At 36.4% G+C, this 18630-nt stretch overlaps 1 protein-coding gene across 3 annotated transcripts in view; it reads left to right on the forward strand.

The window, feature by feature from the left end:
* Nucleotides 1–18460, forward strand: part of slc24a2 (solute carrier family 24 member 2) — a 30521-nt gene extending 12061 nt beyond the window's left edge. For 2 of the 3 annotated variants that reach the window (XM_067405414.1, XM_067405413.1), the window contains 9 exons: nucleotides 2079–3138; nucleotides 11887–11922; nucleotides 12028–12136; nucleotides 12235–12309; nucleotides 12784–12860; nucleotides 13008–13145; nucleotides 13401–13490; nucleotides 15747–15913; nucleotides 16016–18460. In XM_067405414.1, coding sequence (XP_067261515.1) covers nucleotides 2230–3138; nucleotides 11887–11922; nucleotides 12028–12136; nucleotides 12235–12309; nucleotides 12784–12860; nucleotides 13008–13145; nucleotides 13401–13490; nucleotides 15747–15913; nucleotides 16016–16265 — 1851 coding nt within the window. In that variant the 5' untranslated portion in view covers nucleotides 2079–2229 and the 3' untranslated portion in view covers nucleotides 16266–18460. The remainder of the gene's footprint in view (nucleotides 1–2078; nucleotides 3139–11886; nucleotides 11923–12027; nucleotides 12137–12234; nucleotides 12310–12783; nucleotides 12861–13007; nucleotides 13146–13400; nucleotides 13491–15746; nucleotides 15914–16015) is intronic. The other variant, XM_067405415.1, reaches the window with a different exon arrangement.
* Nucleotides 18461–18630: the final 170 nt, after the last annotated feature.

The raw sequence follows: 18630 nt of genomic DNA on the forward strand, positions 1-18630 counted from the left end.
AAGTGTCTCTCTTTAGAGCTGCATACTGGGATTGGTAAATTTTTGGAAGCAGTTAGTTATATTCAGAAATTGGGTTATTGCGCACTACATCAGAACTGGATTATTGGCAACGTTAACTGTAACTAACTGTCATATCATTCAATGGTTTAACTTTAGACTGTCGTAGGTAATCATATGTGATGGGATTCTATTTTAGGATTCACGTGGTACCCTATATGTCTAAAAAAAGAGAAGGATAACTCTATTTGTTTTGTGAGCATTGTGAGGAATTCTATGGCATTGTAAAAAGTATCAGTTGATTTAACTTAAAAAAAAAAAGTGAGGAAACCTGTTGCCTTAAAATTATTCCAAGTAATAAATGTAATGTGTCATTAAAAAAATTAAGTTATGTAAACTTGAGAAGTCCACATAACTTAACTTTTTTTCAGTTACGAATAAAGTTTATGTACTTAATAATTTGAACTGGTTTCCTCACTTTTTTTAAGTTAAGTCAACTGATCACTTTTTATAGTGAATGGCTACCGTCAACTGAGAAGAGCTAAGCTTTCTGTTGCTTTGTTAACATAAGCTAGTTGTCACATTGAGTAGATAGTTCAATGGCAAATTTAAACTGCAAAAGAGAGCTTTGTATGTGTGCCAAACCACAGGGTCTCTCAATGTCATTTACTCACCCTCGTGTTGTTCCAAACCTATACAACTTACTTTCTTCTGTGGAGCATAAAAGAAGATATTTTGGAAAAATCACCAACATTCTTTAAAACATTCTTGTTTTGCAGAAGAAAGAAATGCAAACAGGCATACAAGAATATGAGGGTTAATAAATGATAACAGAATTAAACATTTTGGGTTAACCATCTCTTTAATGCGAAGATTAAGCATAAAGGGTTAGTTCACCCAAAAATGAAAACTCTGTCATTAATTACTCACCCTTCTGTTGCTCTACACCCGTAAAACCTTTGTTCATCTTCGGAACACAAATTAAGATATTTTTGACAAAATTTGACGGCTCAGTGCGGCCTGCATTAACACTTTCAATGCCTAGAAATCTACTAAAGTTATATTTAAAACAGTTCATGTGACTACAGTGGTTCAACCTTAATGTTATGAAGTGACGAGAATACTTTTTTTGTGCCAAAAAAATGAAACAACAACTTTATTCAAAAATATCTAGTGATGGGTGATTTTAAAACACTGCTTCATGAAGCTTTCGAAGCTTTACGGATCTTTTGTTTCAAATCAGTGGTTCAGAGCGTGTATCAAACTGCCAAAGTCACGTGATTTCAGTAAACGAGGCTTCGTTATCTCGAAATTTCAATGGTTCACCACTGAGGGGTGTAACTTTGGCAGCTTGATACGCGCTCTGAACCACTGATTAGAAACAAAAGATTCGTAAACATTCGTAAAGCTTCGAAGCTTCATGAAGCAGTGTTTTGAAATCACCCATCACTAGATATTGGTGATTAAAGTCGCTATTTTGTTTTGTTTTTTGGCACACAAAAGTATTCTCGTCACTTCATAACATTAAGGTTGAACCACTGTAGTCACATGAACTGTTTTAAATATAACTTTACTGCCTTTCTGGACATTCTTGCTTTCAATGCATGCCGCACTGAGCCATCGGATTTTATCAAAAATATCTCAGTTTGTGTTCCAAAGAATAATTAATGACAGAATTTTCATTTTTGGGTGAACTAACCCTTTAAGTCAACAGTGTTGCTTTATATGGAGAGCAAGTGTGGGATCAGTCTTAGAAACACTCCTGTCCTTCGCATGTCAGACAGACATGCTCTGGAAGTTAATAGGTTACAGCAAAGTGACTGACAGACAGATTCTTGATTGGCTGAGGAAAGTTATGTTAATCCTACTTAAATGAAGTAGAATGAATAAATAAAATGAATATTCATGCTATTCAGTCATACAAAAATCTGATATTTTGGAATCACAGACTTGTAATAATTAATATGATATTTGTGATTTTTCTGAATTATGTTTTTTATCCAAAATTGTAAGTCTGTATTTGTAAAATCAAAATTGTTTTGATCCAGAATAACACTATCTTGTGATATGTTGTGTTTCAGAGATTATTATGAGGAAACCGTTAGAGATTCTGGACCCTTCGAGGAATCGGAGAGTACATTGTTCCTGTCAGGTTTAAGTAGAGTAGGAGTGTAACCATGACCGGCACTCCATAGATTTCAGACCACCGGACCCCTGAGCTGCCCATCAACCATGGATCCCATGTTCCACAACATCAAACTGGGGTCAGTTTGCACCCCTTCGGAGCGGAACAGCAAGCGTCACCGATTGCAGCATGTCAGGAGGAAACTACGTCCTTCACGGATTTTTGGTTTCATCCTGAGCCTCTCTGCCCTCACATTGTTCCTGTCCTGGAGTGCCTTTACCCTCACTTTGGGCCCGTTCCCGAGATGGATGCCACTCACCTCTCTCGCCAACCATGAGGGACTTGCAGAGCCAGTGCCACAAAGAACTGTCCTTTCTTCCGACGAAGACCGTAACGTTTCAGCAGATACGCCCATCGCCATGGCCTCGTCCATTGAGCACAGCCAGGGAGACTACCCTGAGGATCTGTTCACACTGGAGGAGAGGAGGCAAGGTGCTGTCGTGCTACATATGTTCGGCATGATATACATGTTCATCGCCCTCGCTATTGTGTGTGACGAGTTCTTCGTCCCCGCTCTCACCGTGATCACAGAAAAACTCGAGATCTCAGATGACGTGGCGGGCGCCACCTTCATGGCCGCTGGAGGCTCTGCTCCTGAGCTCTTCACCTCTGTGATTGGTGTGTTCGTCTCACACAGCAATGTGGGCATCGGGACCATTGTGGGTTCTGCTGTCTTCAACATCTTGTTCGTGATCGGGATGTGCGCTCTCTTTTCACGTGAAATTCTGAACCTCACTTGGTGGCCTCTGTTTAGAGATGTCACCTTTTATATCATTGGACTAATTATGCTTATCGTCTTTTTCCTGGATAACCACATTACCTATGGTGAGAGCATTGGACTGTTATGCTGTTATGCTAGCTATGTCACTTTTATGAAGTACAACGTGGCCGTAGAGACTTTGATCAAGACTAAACTACTCAGGAATCAAGTGGATGACGTTGAAGCTCCTCCCAAGGTGAGTTGTATTGTTCCAGGTGAATTATCTGCTTCCCAGGTCAAAGTTGGCAATCAGTGGATGTGAATTACTGATGTCTTTCCTTATACTCCTGTTAGGAAACAGTATATCACTGTGGTTCTCAACCAGTGGACCTCAGCCTTTCCTTCAAGTCAAAAAGGTTGAGAACCACTGGTATCTCATGAAAATGGATTTGAAGTGCTTACAAAATAACTAGAATTTAAAGGGATAGTTCACCCAGAAATTAAAATTCGGTCATCATTTACTCTCCATCAAGTTGTTCTAAACCTGTGCGAGTTTCCTTCTTCTGTTGGACACAAAATAAGATATTTTGAAGAATGTGGGTAACCGAACGGTTGATGGGTCGCATTGACTTCCATAGTATTTGTTTTCCATACTATAGAAGTCAGTGGGCACCAGCAATTGTTTGGTTACCAACATTCTTCAAAATATCTTCTTTTGTGTCCAACAGAAGAAAGACATTTTTGGGACAACTTGATGGCAGAATTTTCATTTTTGGGTGAACTATCCCTTTAACAACAACTTTGCTCTAAAATACACCATTGTGCAATAAGTACAGCTCCACTTTAAAACATTCACTTGCACAGAGCCCCTAAAGTGGAGGAAAAACATTTGTGTTCCCCTGAGAAACTTTGCATTTGCTCACAAAACTTTGGATGGATATAAATTATAATGAGCTGGGAGGTAAAACTATGTTTCTTGCGAGTGAACACATTAAATAAAAATAGTTTTTTTTTTTCTTTTGTTTTTTACAAATTCTAACAACTTTAATTTCTGAAAGTATGTTGAAATGCATGTTTTTATGCACAATAAGAAAACTGACAGAATAGACTAACTTAAAAAGACATGACAACATTGTGAATATAGCGAGCAGCCGATGCTCACCGGTTTTTATGGTGCATTTTGGGAATTTCTAAGGATCTTGAGCAATAACAACAGAACTAGGGAGTTGTTTGCAACAGCAATGGGAGTTGAACCTGAATATTGGCTGAGAATCAGTGTTCCCACTGAAAAGAACACAGACAGTTTTATCACCTCTCTGAGCCGGATTAGGCATTATATCAGGTGTCACCTGGACAGAGCAGACAACACTGCTCTGAATACACAATCAGCTGAGTAAGACCAGAACCCCTGCGGTACGGACAGCAGAAAAAGAGACCGAGAGTAAAAGAGCAAAAGTATTAGAGATGAGGCAAGATGGAGATATAAAGGAAGAAAGTTGTTAAAATCTTCTACTTACAACCCTTTAGTTAAAAACTGTGTTTAAGCAGCCAGGCATCTAAAGAGGGATGAATATCTATTTTTGTCTTTTCCTGGCACAATTATCTTTGTTGATACTACCTCCAGAGAGTTCTTGGAGTTGGTTTTGGGGATCAATTCCCGATTTGTTACAACCAGTATTTTGTCTTGTTTTGCAGTGAGAAAATATTTAATATCATCCTTCGAACAAAATAAATTTACTTTAGAAGCAAAACTGCATGATATATCTTTTAACAGAGAATTTTAGTTTTAACCTCTTATTAAATTAATACTTAATTTAAGTATAAACCTCACTAAATTTTGTTACTTAATCAAGAAAAATATTTCCAGTAGGGTAAGACTGATAAACTAAGATTCAAGATACATTAATAACAGTATTTGCAATCTTATTATTTTTAAGTTGTTCAGATTTTTCACTGGGAAAAACAATAAAAATATTGATTAGGAATAGCTTTTTTTTCTAGTGCAAAACATTGGATTTTATAGCTTCAAATGTTTACTGAATTGTTGAATGTTTGTTTGTGTGTTTGTGTGTGTGTGTGTGTGTGTGTGTGTGTGTGTGTGTGTGTGTGTGTGTGTGTGTGTGTGTGTGTGTGTGTGTGTCCATCATAGAATACTACAAGTGCATTATAGGACAAACACCAAAAACAACAACTGGGTGGACATTTTTAAAGTTATTTCTCTATCAAATAAGCATTATTAATAATCATAAATCTGACTGGAACAAGAAACAAATGTACACAGTATATGCAGCTGATTTTTATATTAGAAAGAAATATTAGAATTTCTTTATCATCATTCTTAGGTAAGAACTCACAGTGGCCCCAAAGTATTTAGACAAATCAGCCACATATACAGTATAAAATATTAATTCGTACACTTTTAAATATTGAATAAAAAGCACTAAAACAAAAGATATACCATTGAAAATGAAGAAAATACATATATGGACACTTTCTGGTTGTCAGACATTAGTAAAATGACCTTGGGTCCAGTTGGTTACGGACCAAAAATGACATGAAATGCTACATTTATTTGCAGAAGTCTCTAATGCAGCAACATTCAGACATTTTTAAACATGACTTAATTGTCCAAAAGTGTCTGAATTGTTTTGGGGCCACTGTATATTGACCCACTATAGAGGTGATATGAATAATGTATGATTGTATGCAATGCATTGTCAAATTAACATGAATCTGGATATCAGTTGTGAAGTGGTGATATGTATTATTGGTATAGTTTAGGCCCATATAAAGCCAGTTAAGGTTTAAAACTCTCGTTTGTATCTCTATTACTTTCGTTCAAACAGCTGGAGTCGGATTTGTTGTTTGCAGATGCAGTTTGTCCCTCATATGGAACACAGGTGAATCAGCTGACCGTGCTGCTTTGATAGGCTTCTTAGTAATGCACCAGGGGCATATACATTACTTTTAAGAACCATTAGTAGCATGTTATCTATATAAACCCACACTCATTAGTGTTAGATTGCTCTTTGCTGGTAGATTGCTTTTTGAATGTAGGAATGTCTCCTCAGTACACTGGGAATATGATTCCAGAAAGCTTGTTAAAGTTTTTCATAAATGTCCCACTTTTCATTCAGACTTGATTTTAACTACATAGATATGCTCTTCAGGAGGACAGGTAGGCCTACTAGAAGATGGCAACATTATAGAAAACTTTACAAAGGATTTTTATCCTTCTGGATTGGAATGAAAAATGGCTTTGGTTTAGAGAGACTTCTAAAATTAAAATTAATAGTCTGGGGGATGGTATAGGACAGTTGGTACATGTGCTCTTTGCTCCTTTAGCTGAAGCTCGGGTTAATCCAATAAGATTTGATCCTTTTAGTACTGCTAAGTATAGACAGGTGTCCTGTTCTTTTTTAAACAGGAATCAAATATAGACTATTGTGGGAAACGGGCAGGTTTTTGAATCACGACATCAGATTTCTTTCGCAGTTAGACTTTTATATGCGTTAGTGTTTAATGTAAGTTCTGAAACATGGTGGATATCTTCATCTCTGTTTGTGGTTTATGACTTCCAACCTGAAATCCTTTGTAATCCCAAATCAACTGCTTAGAATGGGTGACGCCAACCAAAGTAAAAAGACTCTTAGTGCTTATAGGAGTGACCTGCCTTCTGAAGAAGACTTTTGAGGGAATATCGAACATTACAACAACCCTTTTCACTATCAGTCCTATAATAAACAATTACCTGGGAGACCACTTTAAATTATTTAATTACACTTTGTTGCGCTTTATGGATATTTTGAAACCTTTTAAATGATTTTCATAGTAAACTGACAGCAAATATGAGCATGCATTTTAAGTGATAATAAAGTATCTGAATTTGAATAAAATAAAACTAACACTTCTCAATACTTTGAGAAAACATTAAATAGTTATTTTGTTATCTCCCACCTATTAAAAGTCATTGCAAAATAGGTTTCATAATTCACTTTGTGGTACTGTATAATATTCTAAGTGCCCTCTGACTTATAAAAAATAAGTAGTGCATTTGACTTTCTAGTTATATAATATGTAAATGCTTAGAATATTTGCTGGCATAATTCCAAGTGCTTAAGTATATTTAACTTCATATGAAAAGTAAAGAGGGGAAAGTGTGAGAACATGGTGTTGTGTGAGGTAATTTGTGAATCCTTAAATGCCTCTGTCTCTAAAATTGGTTACCTGTCACATTAAGCCTCTTTAGTGTGCTCACCTGCCTTCTCTGGTTAACTACAGGACCCTTGCTAAGAGACAATATAGAGGCAATTCAAGTTCCCAGATGACCCATGCACTGTTAGAAAAAAATGGTACGGTGCTCGTCACTGGGGCAGTACCCTAATGTACAAAAGTGAAAAGGTATATCTTTGTACCTCCTACCCCTAAATGGTGCATATTAGTACCTTAAGGGTACATATTACTACTTTAAAAGTATATTTTAATACCTTTTTACTGCCCCAGAGACAAACACTGTAACTTTTTTCTGACAGTGTATGATTAAAACTGGAATGAAGTCCACAAGGGTTTCAACCTTGTAATCAGTCTGCCTGCCTGTGTTTTTCCACAGATGTGTGCAAATGCAGTTGTTACAGAATTGAGCTCAATTGGATCTTTAACTGAATTCATTTGAAACAAAGATGATTCAGCATCTTCAGTCTCTCTGTTAGATCATGCTGAATTATCTTCATTAGTAAAGGCATCAGGCCAGGAGACTAATCGGAACTGAGCTCAGATCCTTTTGTAATGTAACGGACCATCTATTTATCCATTGTTATATTGATTGATGAAGTGAATGAAAAGTATTAATATACAAGCTGAAAATTTAACTTTGCATCACTGCTTAAAATACAGTAATTCCACGGTGATGTATGTAATTTTTTTTTTTTCTAGTGCTTGCAGTTCTATATATAGAACTGTAATGGTGGCATTGCATGGATCTAGCATGTTAATTGGTACAACTAATTGCTAAAACTGTTACTCTGCAAAGTTCATTAGCTGATATTTGGTAAGACTGCCCTTGATCCCATTTTCAGCATCCGTGTCTTGTGTAAGGGTACATGTCAAATGCAATGACAAAATTCTACAATATTTGTTAAATGTGCTTTGACTTTGTGATGTTGGAAAACATTTGTTTTTTTTTTTTGTTTTTTTTACCTCCGCAATCAAATTTTAGTCATGCATAAAGTTTACAATTTAAGATTTCACAAGGTCAGTTGTTTATTTTCTAACATTTTCACATGATGTCGACGGGCCATCCTGTTAGAATTTAAGTTATTGTGTATGCCTGGTGAAACATCTGTAAGTAAGGATTAATTTTTATGCCACAGATATGGTAGCTCTCCAGACTCCAGACACCTGAAGGCCAAAACAAGGTTGATTCTTTTCTGGAGGACACTTAACAAAAGGAAATGGACTTTTTTCCTGTCCTCTGCCTTTCACATCTCAGTTAGTCGCTAACAAAAAACTTGAAAATGTGCATGCTGATGCCCATCAGTATTGTAATTTTCCTGCAACTCCAGAAGGATTTATAATTCAGGTGATTGGCTCAAAAAGTTTGGGCAAAAATGATTTTGAGTCACATGTTCATTGAACTTCCTTTGAGATGAATCAGTCAGACAGTCCCCCAATACCTGTACTAAGTTGAATGCAGAAGAAATGCAGTAAAATATGCACCATTTCAAACCATTTTTTTAACTCAATTCTTTTAATGTTTGCTTTAAACACTAGTAATTTAACTGATCTTGATGCAGGATTTAGCTTTGAAGGTCTGGTTTTGCATTAGTTAAGGTCTGGGGTCAGTTTGTTTGTTTTTTTGGTGCCTATTTTTATGTAAAAAAAAAAAAAGATGTTCACATGATTGCTGTGTAATGAGTTTTGCAATGTGAATGTGTGCTCACATCTGCGCTACACTTTTAAAAAACAACAGGGGTTTTTTGTAGCAATGCAATAGAAGAACCATTTTGGGTTCCCCAAAGAACCATTTCAGTGAACAGTTCTTAAAATATTTTTTTCCTTAGTGTAATAATCTGAAGAAACTTTTTCCATTATAAAGAACCTTTTATGCCATGGATGTTAAAGGTTTTTCATGGATCCAATAAAGAACCATTATTTTTAAGATTGTAAAACACCAATGATGGTGATAAAATATCTTCTAAAATGATAACTAAAACTACAGTATAACGTTGGGAAGTCGGTAAGAATAAATGCTAATGTAGTAATCGTTATACTTTTCATTCTTGGTTCGAATGGCCTTAACTCAGATATTTAAGAGTGTTGGCCTAACAGCAGGAAGTCTGTTAATGTCAGACAGCTTCAGTGAGCTGGTCTCTGGTTGGCTGACCTCTGCTTTAAAGCTTGCTGAGCACACAGAGCTCAGCTCTATTTCCACAGGCATCACTTAGAGCTTATCTTCCACCTGCAGAAAGACCAAAGCTGGGGAGGGAGGGACATGAAGAGCAAATGGCAGGGCCTGCTAATCACAAACGAAACGTGCTTAAGCCCTCTATGTTCTACTGGGCTGATTAGGCTTAATTAAGGCTGCTCGTGTGTCTCTGCTAAGCCAACCAGTTTTCTCATGAGGACACTGCTGTTGCTGCCACCCCACTGGGCAACCACTTATTTCGATAGACTTTATTTGAACCATTTAGAAGCAGCGCTTGTCAAAAGACTAAAATAAAGTGTTACCCAATATTTATTCTCTTAAGTACCTTAATAGTTCCACAAAAAAGGAAACTGTTATTGATGGTATTTGGATGGTGGGGCAAAATTCTATGTTTGTTCTTCCAATACAATACTGAAAATTGTGTTATCATTTATTCAGTCTCATATTGTTCCAACCTGTACGAGTTCTGTTGTGCACAAAATAAGATATTTTAAAGAATGTTGGTGGTAACCAGACAGTTGACAGTACCCTTTGACTTCTATAGTATTTCCCCCCCTACTATGGAAGTCAATGGCTGTCAACTGTTTGATTACCAACATTCTTTAAAATATCTTCTTTTGTGCTCAACAGAAGAAAGAAACTCATACAGGTTCTTCTTTTGTGCATCTGCTGAGCACAAAAGAAGAGATTTCTTGAGCACCAAATCATCATATTAGAATGATTTCTGAAGGATCATGTGACACTGAAGACTGGAGGAATGATGTTGAAAATTCAGCTTTGCCATCACAGGAATAAATTACATTTTATAATGTATTAAAATAGAACAAAGTAATTAAATTAGTAATATACAATATTACTGTATTTTTTGACCAAATAAATGCAGACTTGGTGAGCATTAAAGATGTTTGAAAAACATGTTTCTACTAATATAGTCCAGATCAAGATAATGTTGGAGATGTTGCTGTTTGTAGGAGGAGCCAATGATGTTATAACAAAATCAAGAGAAAGTATAGTGTGTGTATCATTCAGATGATACTTTTACCACAGAGAAACCTTGTTTTTGGACACAGTGGTCATAAAACCATTATTGTCCAATTATCTTACTTGGTTTTATACTTGCAGCCTATATTTTCTAACCACTAGGTGAAATTCATCCTCATTGGAAGTGAATGATTTGTGCTTTCAAATCCGACGTGATGTTGCTTTGAAGACTAAAATATATACTGTGGTGGTCAGAATTATTGGCACCTTTGGTAAATATGATCAAAGATGACTATAAAAATAAATCTGCATTGTTTATCCTTTTGATCTTTAATTCATAAAATTAGGAAAAATCTAACCTCTGATCTGCAGCAAAAGATTGTTGAGTTTCACAAAATAGAAAGTGGCTGTAAGAAAATAGCTAAAGCATTGAAAATCCCCATTTCCACTATCAGGGCAATAATTAAGAAGTTCCAATCAACTAAAGATATTATAAATCGGCCTGGAAGAGGATGTGTGTCTAAATCATCCTAATGTGAATTGAGGAGGAAAGTTTGAGAGGCCAAAGACTCTCCAATGATCACAGCTGGAGAATTGCAGAGATTAGTTGAGTCTTGAGTCTCATGATCAAACAGCACCTACATCCCCACAAGTTATTCGGGAGGTTTTCAAGAAAAGTCCTCTGCTCTCATCCAGAAACAATCTCCAGCATATTCAGTTGTCAGACACGACTGGAACTTCAAATGGGACCGGCTTCTATGTTCAGATGAAACTAAAAAAAAAGAGGTTTGATCTTCCTTCAGGACAATCCTGATTTTTTTCCAAAACAAACATCAAAACCAACAAAAAAATGGGTCACTGAGCACAAAATGAAGCTTCTGCCATGGCCATCCCAATCCCCTGACCTGAACCCTAAAGAAAATGAGTGGAGTGAACTGAAGAGAAGAAGCACCAACATGGAGCTGGAATCTGAAGGATCTGGAGAGATTCTGTATGAAGGAATGATCTCTGATCTCTTATCAGGTGTTCTCCAAACTCATCAGGCATTATAGGTGAAGACTCAGAGCTGTTATCTTGGCAAAAGGAGATTGCAAAAAGTTTTGAATAAAAGGGTGCCAATAATTGTGGCCAACATGTTTTTTTAGAGAAAAACACTTTCAATTCTTTTCCTTCAATGAAAGGTTAGATTTTTGCTAATTTTATGAATTAAAGATCAAAAGGATAAACAATGCAGATTTATTTTTATAGTCATCTTTGATCATATTTACTAAGGGTGCCAATATTTCTGACTACCACTGTATGGTACTTATATAACTAAAAATTTCCTGTACTTTTTAAGCTTCTCTGAAAATATCTTCTCATTTAGAAACTGTGGGGCTTTTTATTTAAGAATACCCCAAAATTACCTGATGAGGTCATTTGTTGAATCGTTTCTTAGAAAAATGTTTTGTCAGGTTGCAAAAATGATGTAATTAATGTCCACAACTCTCTATGTATTTTAGGTGTCTAAACTAATCGTTAATTTGATTTTTTCCCCTTTTGATAAGAAACTACTTTTCATAGAATTCAATGGGTTCTGTTTCTCTCTTTTTTCTCAAGGTTATCAGTGCAGTAGATGAAGAAAATAAACTTTCGGCAAGTATCATCTGACCCTCAGCACTTGTCCTCAATGTCTACACTAACTTTTCAATGATAGACAATACAATTAGATATCTGAAGGTATTCTTTTTTTCCTTATAGGCTAAACCCCGCCTCCAGCGAGGAGGAAGCTCCGCCTCCCTCCACAACACTCTCATGAGAAACAGCATCTTCCAGCTAATGATTCACACACTCGATCCTCTCAGTGATGGTAATGTGCAAAAACATATACTCCAAATATACAAATATGCACACATATTGACTCGCTTCATAGATTTGTAGTCTTATTAATAAAATAATAAACTTCAGGGAAGTTCAAGGAGAAGGCATCAATTCTACACAAGATCGCAAGAAAAAAGGGAGAAGATGAGGCAAATGGTGTTGGTGAGTTTAAATGTTTTGTAAAAATTCAACGTGGAACAGCATTTACTTTTGTAATGTGATCATCCTGAGTAAATTCAGGATAATCACAGTTTTTATCCAACGCAAAATGGCCATTCCAAACCAACGTAAATGATTGGAAAAATACAAGGATTTGGCAACGTCAACCGAAAAGTAAAGTCATTTCTGATGCAGAACTTCTAAAAATGTTTGTTTACAAACATTTTTTTTTTCTTTGAAAATGTGCAGTTTGCAATCACAATAACATCAGCAACATTTTTGATTTCCTTTTATACTGATTCCCTTCCTATTGTGCCATAGCCTACAGCTAGGTAAAACGCTTACTAAATATTTATGTCCGTCATAAGTGTTTAAAATCTGCTGGGGTTAGTGCTTAACTCACATCATTACATATTGCATTATTAAAATATAATTTCAAAGTTACTAAATTGAGATTCCTGTTGTTTTATTCTCTAGCCGACAAGAACCTTCCCAACAGCAGTAACGTGGAGGTAGAAGTCACTCCGCCCATGAATGGCAGTGTTGCAGCTGAGGTGATTTCAACATACATAGTAATCACAACACAACCAGATCACCTTGGACATGTCCAACATACTCCCTCCAGTTTTTTTATATATTTGAATCCCTAAAATCCTAATACTGACTGATACCACTGTGTTTTTGTGGCTCTTATCTCAAAGGTTGAGGAGGAGGAGGAAGATGAAGACCAGCCTCTGAGCTTGGCATGGCCAGACACAGCGAGAAAGCGAGCAACATACCTCTTCATCTTCCCCATCGTCTTTCCATTGTGGCTGTCACTGCCAGATGTCCGCAGAGATGTACGACTGAGTAGCGTTTTCTATTTTTACATTTGAACAACTGACATATTTAATGCTGTTTATAAGCCGTCGTACTTTAAGGTGCAACATGCAATTTCTGTGCAATAATGGTACTAAAAAGACTATTGACTGTTAGGCTGTTGAAACTAATGGATTGCTTGGGGGTTTTTTTGTTTTGTTTTGTTGTTTTTTTTTCATATTTGAATATCATGACACCCCTTCCTTATTTTCCTTATGTCCTCTTTTGTTCCATAGACGTCAAAGAAGTTCTTTCCGTTAACATTTTTGGGATCTATTTGTTGGATTGCTGTTTTTTCCTACCTGATGGTGTGGTGGGCTCATCAGGTACTTCAATCTCTTCACACACTCAACCATCCCACACCTGTTCTAATGCCCTTTCTTTTACCAATGTATTTAAATTACTGTTAGCAATACTCTAGGCATACTGTATGTCCAAAAAAGAATAGAAATGTAAGTGAAAGAGGAGCAATGTCTTCAGTGTGAGGTAGTCATAGGTGAAGGTTAATCTCTCCTTATAAAACTGCTGTAAATTTGTAACTCAGAGTAACACAGTTAGAGTAGCCAGCCAAATCCTAAAGCCAATTAGCTGTTCTTGTCATTTTCCTCGGAGGCAACTGCTCTCTAGCTCTGCATCAGCTCCCTCTGTAGAAACTCTACTAAACCCATTCAACCAGGTTTTCCAGTTCAAATATTGTGTTGGACAGTAAGTAGCCTTTGAGTTAAAAAGGTTGAGAATAACTAAACTATAAATCATTTGACCCTGGACTTTATGGATTGTACTGGATCAGAACTTCTTGTGCTAGTAAAGTCCCTTTCAAGGAAAGTCTGTTCTCCTGGTGGCCATATTTGCAATGCCTCCAGGCAGCCATTTAGTGCATTCAAGACCAAGTCCTATCTACCTGAATAGGGGAATCCTGAAATCTCAAAAACTGTGCCACACTCCCAATTAAATAACATTTCAAATCAGCAACAAAATCTGACATGAACCATCCCATTTTTCAGGCTAGATCCAATGTGCATATGCAGTCATAAGGCCAATTCACGCTGCACCAACAGACACAAACCAATGCCAACAGTCACTACAGCACGTCATTTCACAGACATTCTAATTCTGATTCTGCGTGTTCAATCTGTGAAAACAAGCTCTGTGACTTTCGTCAGAACCTAGTGAGATGCCTACATAGGGAGCTGCCTTTAAAGACAGCACTCTGACTGAAATGGAACCTATTGTAGAAAGTGACAGATTTGAAACATTCCAAATATTACAATACCGCTTCTTACAGTTGATTTCAATGCTGCTTAGAATTATTTTTTTGTTCACACAATCTTTTGGACATGCATAAAAATTCATTGCACACAAAAATATATGCACTAATATTATTTATGACTTTTGGTTTTGGATGAAATATGAGTATATTTGTAATCAACAATCTTTCTCTTTATCTGTCATCTTGGATGGACTTTTCACCAAGCTCATAGCAGTGCTCTCTGGGATTGTTTTTTTTTTTTTTTTTTATTATTCTTTTAAACAAAGAATAGATGTGATTTTGCCAAAGCAATGTGATTTTGGCTATCTTAGACTGCAAAATAATTTTACTGCCTACCTTTTGGAACAAAAATAAGTAATAGTTTTCACTAGATCCCAAGCTAGAGCATGTTAATAGAGTGCAACTGTCGGGTCCGGAAATAAAAACTCCATTCATTTTCTCCATAAGGAAATTGATTTTCAACTATAAACCTTTAAAGACAGACCTACTGTGAGCTACAAGGTTGTTATTCCGTGGTATTTGCTTCTGCTAAAGCCGTCATCCCGCATTATTTCAGCTTATTTTTAAAATAATTATGTTTAACAGTGAAATTCCTGGTGAAAAACTACATTAGCCATGATACTGTACAGAAAATTAAACCAATCAAAGAGGCGAGAAAACTAACAAGCTCCCTACACTCTCAAAATACTGAAATGTTTGTATATATGCAGAGTGTGTGTGTATATATATTTTACAATAAACTTAAAATATATTGTTTTTATTCATTTAATCAACATTTGTAAATGAGTAGTTTATTTCTCCATCGATTATTCTGTTTGCAATGCATCATGGGATTGTAGTTCTTTTTCTTTCCATCACTAAAACCATCAAGAACACAGTTTTGTACCTTTATCTTTTTATCTGAGTTTCAAAAACTCAAAATCAAAGTTTGTAGTGTTGTGATTCACTGTATAGCCGATTAGCTCGGTTCATGGCTTATAACTCTTTAACAAAGACTATTTTAAAATCCCTATGGAAAACTTTAATGAAAAATACTTCTGGAGCTAGCGCCAATGAAAAATGGGGCAGCCACTGTTTGCCCTTACAGAGATTTATCATTAGCCAAATAATACATTTTCCTCTAGTGCTACTAAAGTAGAATCATAATAAATTAATGCAGGAATGTAATAAAAGCAAGTCTTTCTGTCACTTTAATTTCTTTGATGACAGTTGTTGCCAATACCAAGTTAGCATAATTTTATCATAGTGTTTTGGTGGAAACTGTGGTTAACATTTGTGCACATTAAACACCCAATGCAAATTTCTGCCGCAGGTTGGTGAGACTATTGGAATAACGGAGGAGATCATGGGTTTAACTATTCTAGCGGCTGGTACCTCCATTCCTGATCTCATCACCAGTGTTATTGTTGCCCGGAAAGGTCTCGGCGACATGGCCGTCTCCAGCTCAGTCGGCTCCAACATATTTGACATCACTGTGGGGTGAGAGATCTTCATCATCAACTTAATACTCATTATTTAACTGAATCGACTAGATAAAACAACCTTCTAATACATCATTCTGTGTCCGTTCACTGTCCCCAGCCTGCCATTTCCTTGGTTACTCTTTGCAATCCTGAACGACATGGCTCCAGTGACTGTGAGCAGCAACGGCCTGTTCTGCGCCATCGTTCTGCTCTTCCTCATGCTCCTCTTCGTCATTATCTCCATCGCTGTGTGCAGGTGGAGGATGAGCAAGCTGCTGGGTTCCCTCATGTTCCTGCTGTACTTTGTGTTTCTGGTAGTCAGCGTAATGCTGGAGGACAAGGTCATCAGCTGCCCAGTCTCCATCTGATTCCTTTATCACGCCCGCTGTTGTTCGTTTTCCAGGAACAGGCCCTCTTTTATTGCTCTGAAGGCACTCCAGGGCATATGAATTATAACACAGAAGCTGAGCTGTGGTACGGCATCTATATATCCACTGAAGTCTGAGTAGCAGGGCTTTCCAAGCAGTAGTTTGTTACGGGAAAGTAGTGCAATATTCTGCATGCACTCTCAAAAGCAGTACATAGAGACTTGATGTACTGTAGATTTTAGCCATTTTTAATATGATGCGAGATGAGGCTGGACTTTAAGAGCGAGGAGACACCACATCCAGTGAGGAGGCGGACTTATATGGGGAATGTCTACAGACTCATGAAAGGACCTTTTGGTGCAAATATGCAATAATAAATAAATCAAGATCCTGGTACTGTGCTTTAAAGCTCATGGTATCATAAGCCTTGTGTTGCACAATAACTTCCTAAAAAGAAGGAAGAAACAAAGCTCTATATTTGCTTTGTCCGAATGCTGGTCCTTTCTGATTGTTATTTGAGCATTTTCATTCTGAGTATATCATAATATAATTTATTGAATAGACTTGTAGACTTGTAGTCTTCAGAAGTCTAGAACTGCAAATAATCAATATCCAACACACAGATTTGGAGCGCTCATACTATGAAATATAATCAACCACATTAATTATGTTATTTGTAAATGCAATATTTTGTATGTTTATTCTCTGGGACTGATGTTTAATTTGATGTGATTTGCTTGGCGAAATCCAATGAGTGGATGAATAGAGCAAGATATTCTCTGCTTGTATAGAAGAACCAGTTATCACTCTCTTCTCACAGTCAGTTACAGCAAAAGCTGTCATTTCTTGTGCTGTAGGGTGACTTCATAATCATCATCTGTCTCTAGAATATTGAGCAGTGTTCATGAACTTTTACTGACTCTCCTGTTATCAGAGCTGCCAGCTGGTGTCAATGTGAGTAGATCTGTACGGTGCACTTTGCAGAACTCTTTAACAATCATTCATCTCTGCCTGTATCTCTCATAACTGTCTTAATTGTAATTTCGGCTGATGGGATGAAATTTGGAAGTGAAAGTACTAAAGAAATGGAGCACCCAACAGCTTTGCAGTTGACCGATATTCTTAGTTAAATACAAATGTATCTATCCATTCATAACTTCTGTATATTTACATGAGTGATGGACAAAATAAAATTATTTCTAAACCTACATACTGCAGAAGCGCCATTACTTGAAGTATTTGTAGTTATTTGGAATAATCGTAAATGAATAGTTTACCCAAAAATTTAATTTCTGTCATTAATTACTTACCCTCATGTCGTTCCACATCCATAAGACTTTCGCTTATCTTCGGAACACAAATGAAGATATTTTTAATGAAATTTGAGAGCTTTCTGTCCCTCCATAGAGATCCAACGCAACTACCACTGTCAAGGTCTAGAAAGGTAGGAAAGACATCATTAAAGTACTCCATGTGACTCCAGTGGTTTAATCTCAAATTTTATGAAGCAAGTGCTTTATTTACGTTACACACACAAAAAAAAAAAACATTAATTTACTTACATTAATCCACTTCATTAACAAAATAATATTATCCAAAGCATGTTCACGCAACAATATCAGTACGGAAGAGGATTAGGGCCAAGCAATAATAAAAAAATAAAACCATCTCGAGATTAAAGTTATTACATTTCGAGAAAAAAGTCGAGATAAAATGTTGAGAATAAACTCGTTAAATTACGAGAAAAAACTCGGTAAATTTCGAGAACAAATTCATAAATAAAAAATAATGTTAAAGGGGTAACGTTATACAGGTAAATTTAACTTCACTTCAAAAAAGATCGCCTGCATCTACCGCCATCTTGGCCATCCCCTCGTGAAAACAAAATGCACATTACGTGAACGCGCTTCCGCAGATTGATATTTTTGTAAATAAAGTGGTGATTTTTTTGTTTGTTTTTTTGCGCAGACAAAGCTCTCGTCACTTCATAAAATTGATGTTAAACCACTGGAGTCAGTACTTTAAATGCTGTTTTGTGGTGTAAAACAATCATTTGAGGAATTAATTCATAATTCATAGTTCTTTGATGATGATACGGTCTTTGCCATAAATCATTGTTGAAATAATGTCATCTCACATTTTTGCTTATAAGCGCAACGTAAAGATTCAGTCCTGCTTCTAATAGTTATGTATTTATGTATGTATTTATGTATCTACACATTTTGTTATGATGCTTATACTGCAAAGTCATTAAAACATTATTATTAATGAGCACAGTCATATACTGGCACATTACATTGTCATTTTACTTAATACATTTCAACGTGGCAGAGACAATGAAACATTTACCAAAAAGTTTGGCTGA

The sequence above is a fragment of the Chanodichthys erythropterus genome, chromosome 12 (assembly GCF_024489055.1).
Source record: "Chanodichthys erythropterus isolate Z2021 chromosome 12, ASM2448905v1, whole genome shotgun sequence".
Classification (NCBI taxonomy): Eukaryota; Metazoa; Chordata; class Actinopteri; order Cypriniformes; family Xenocyprididae; genus Chanodichthys; species Chanodichthys erythropterus.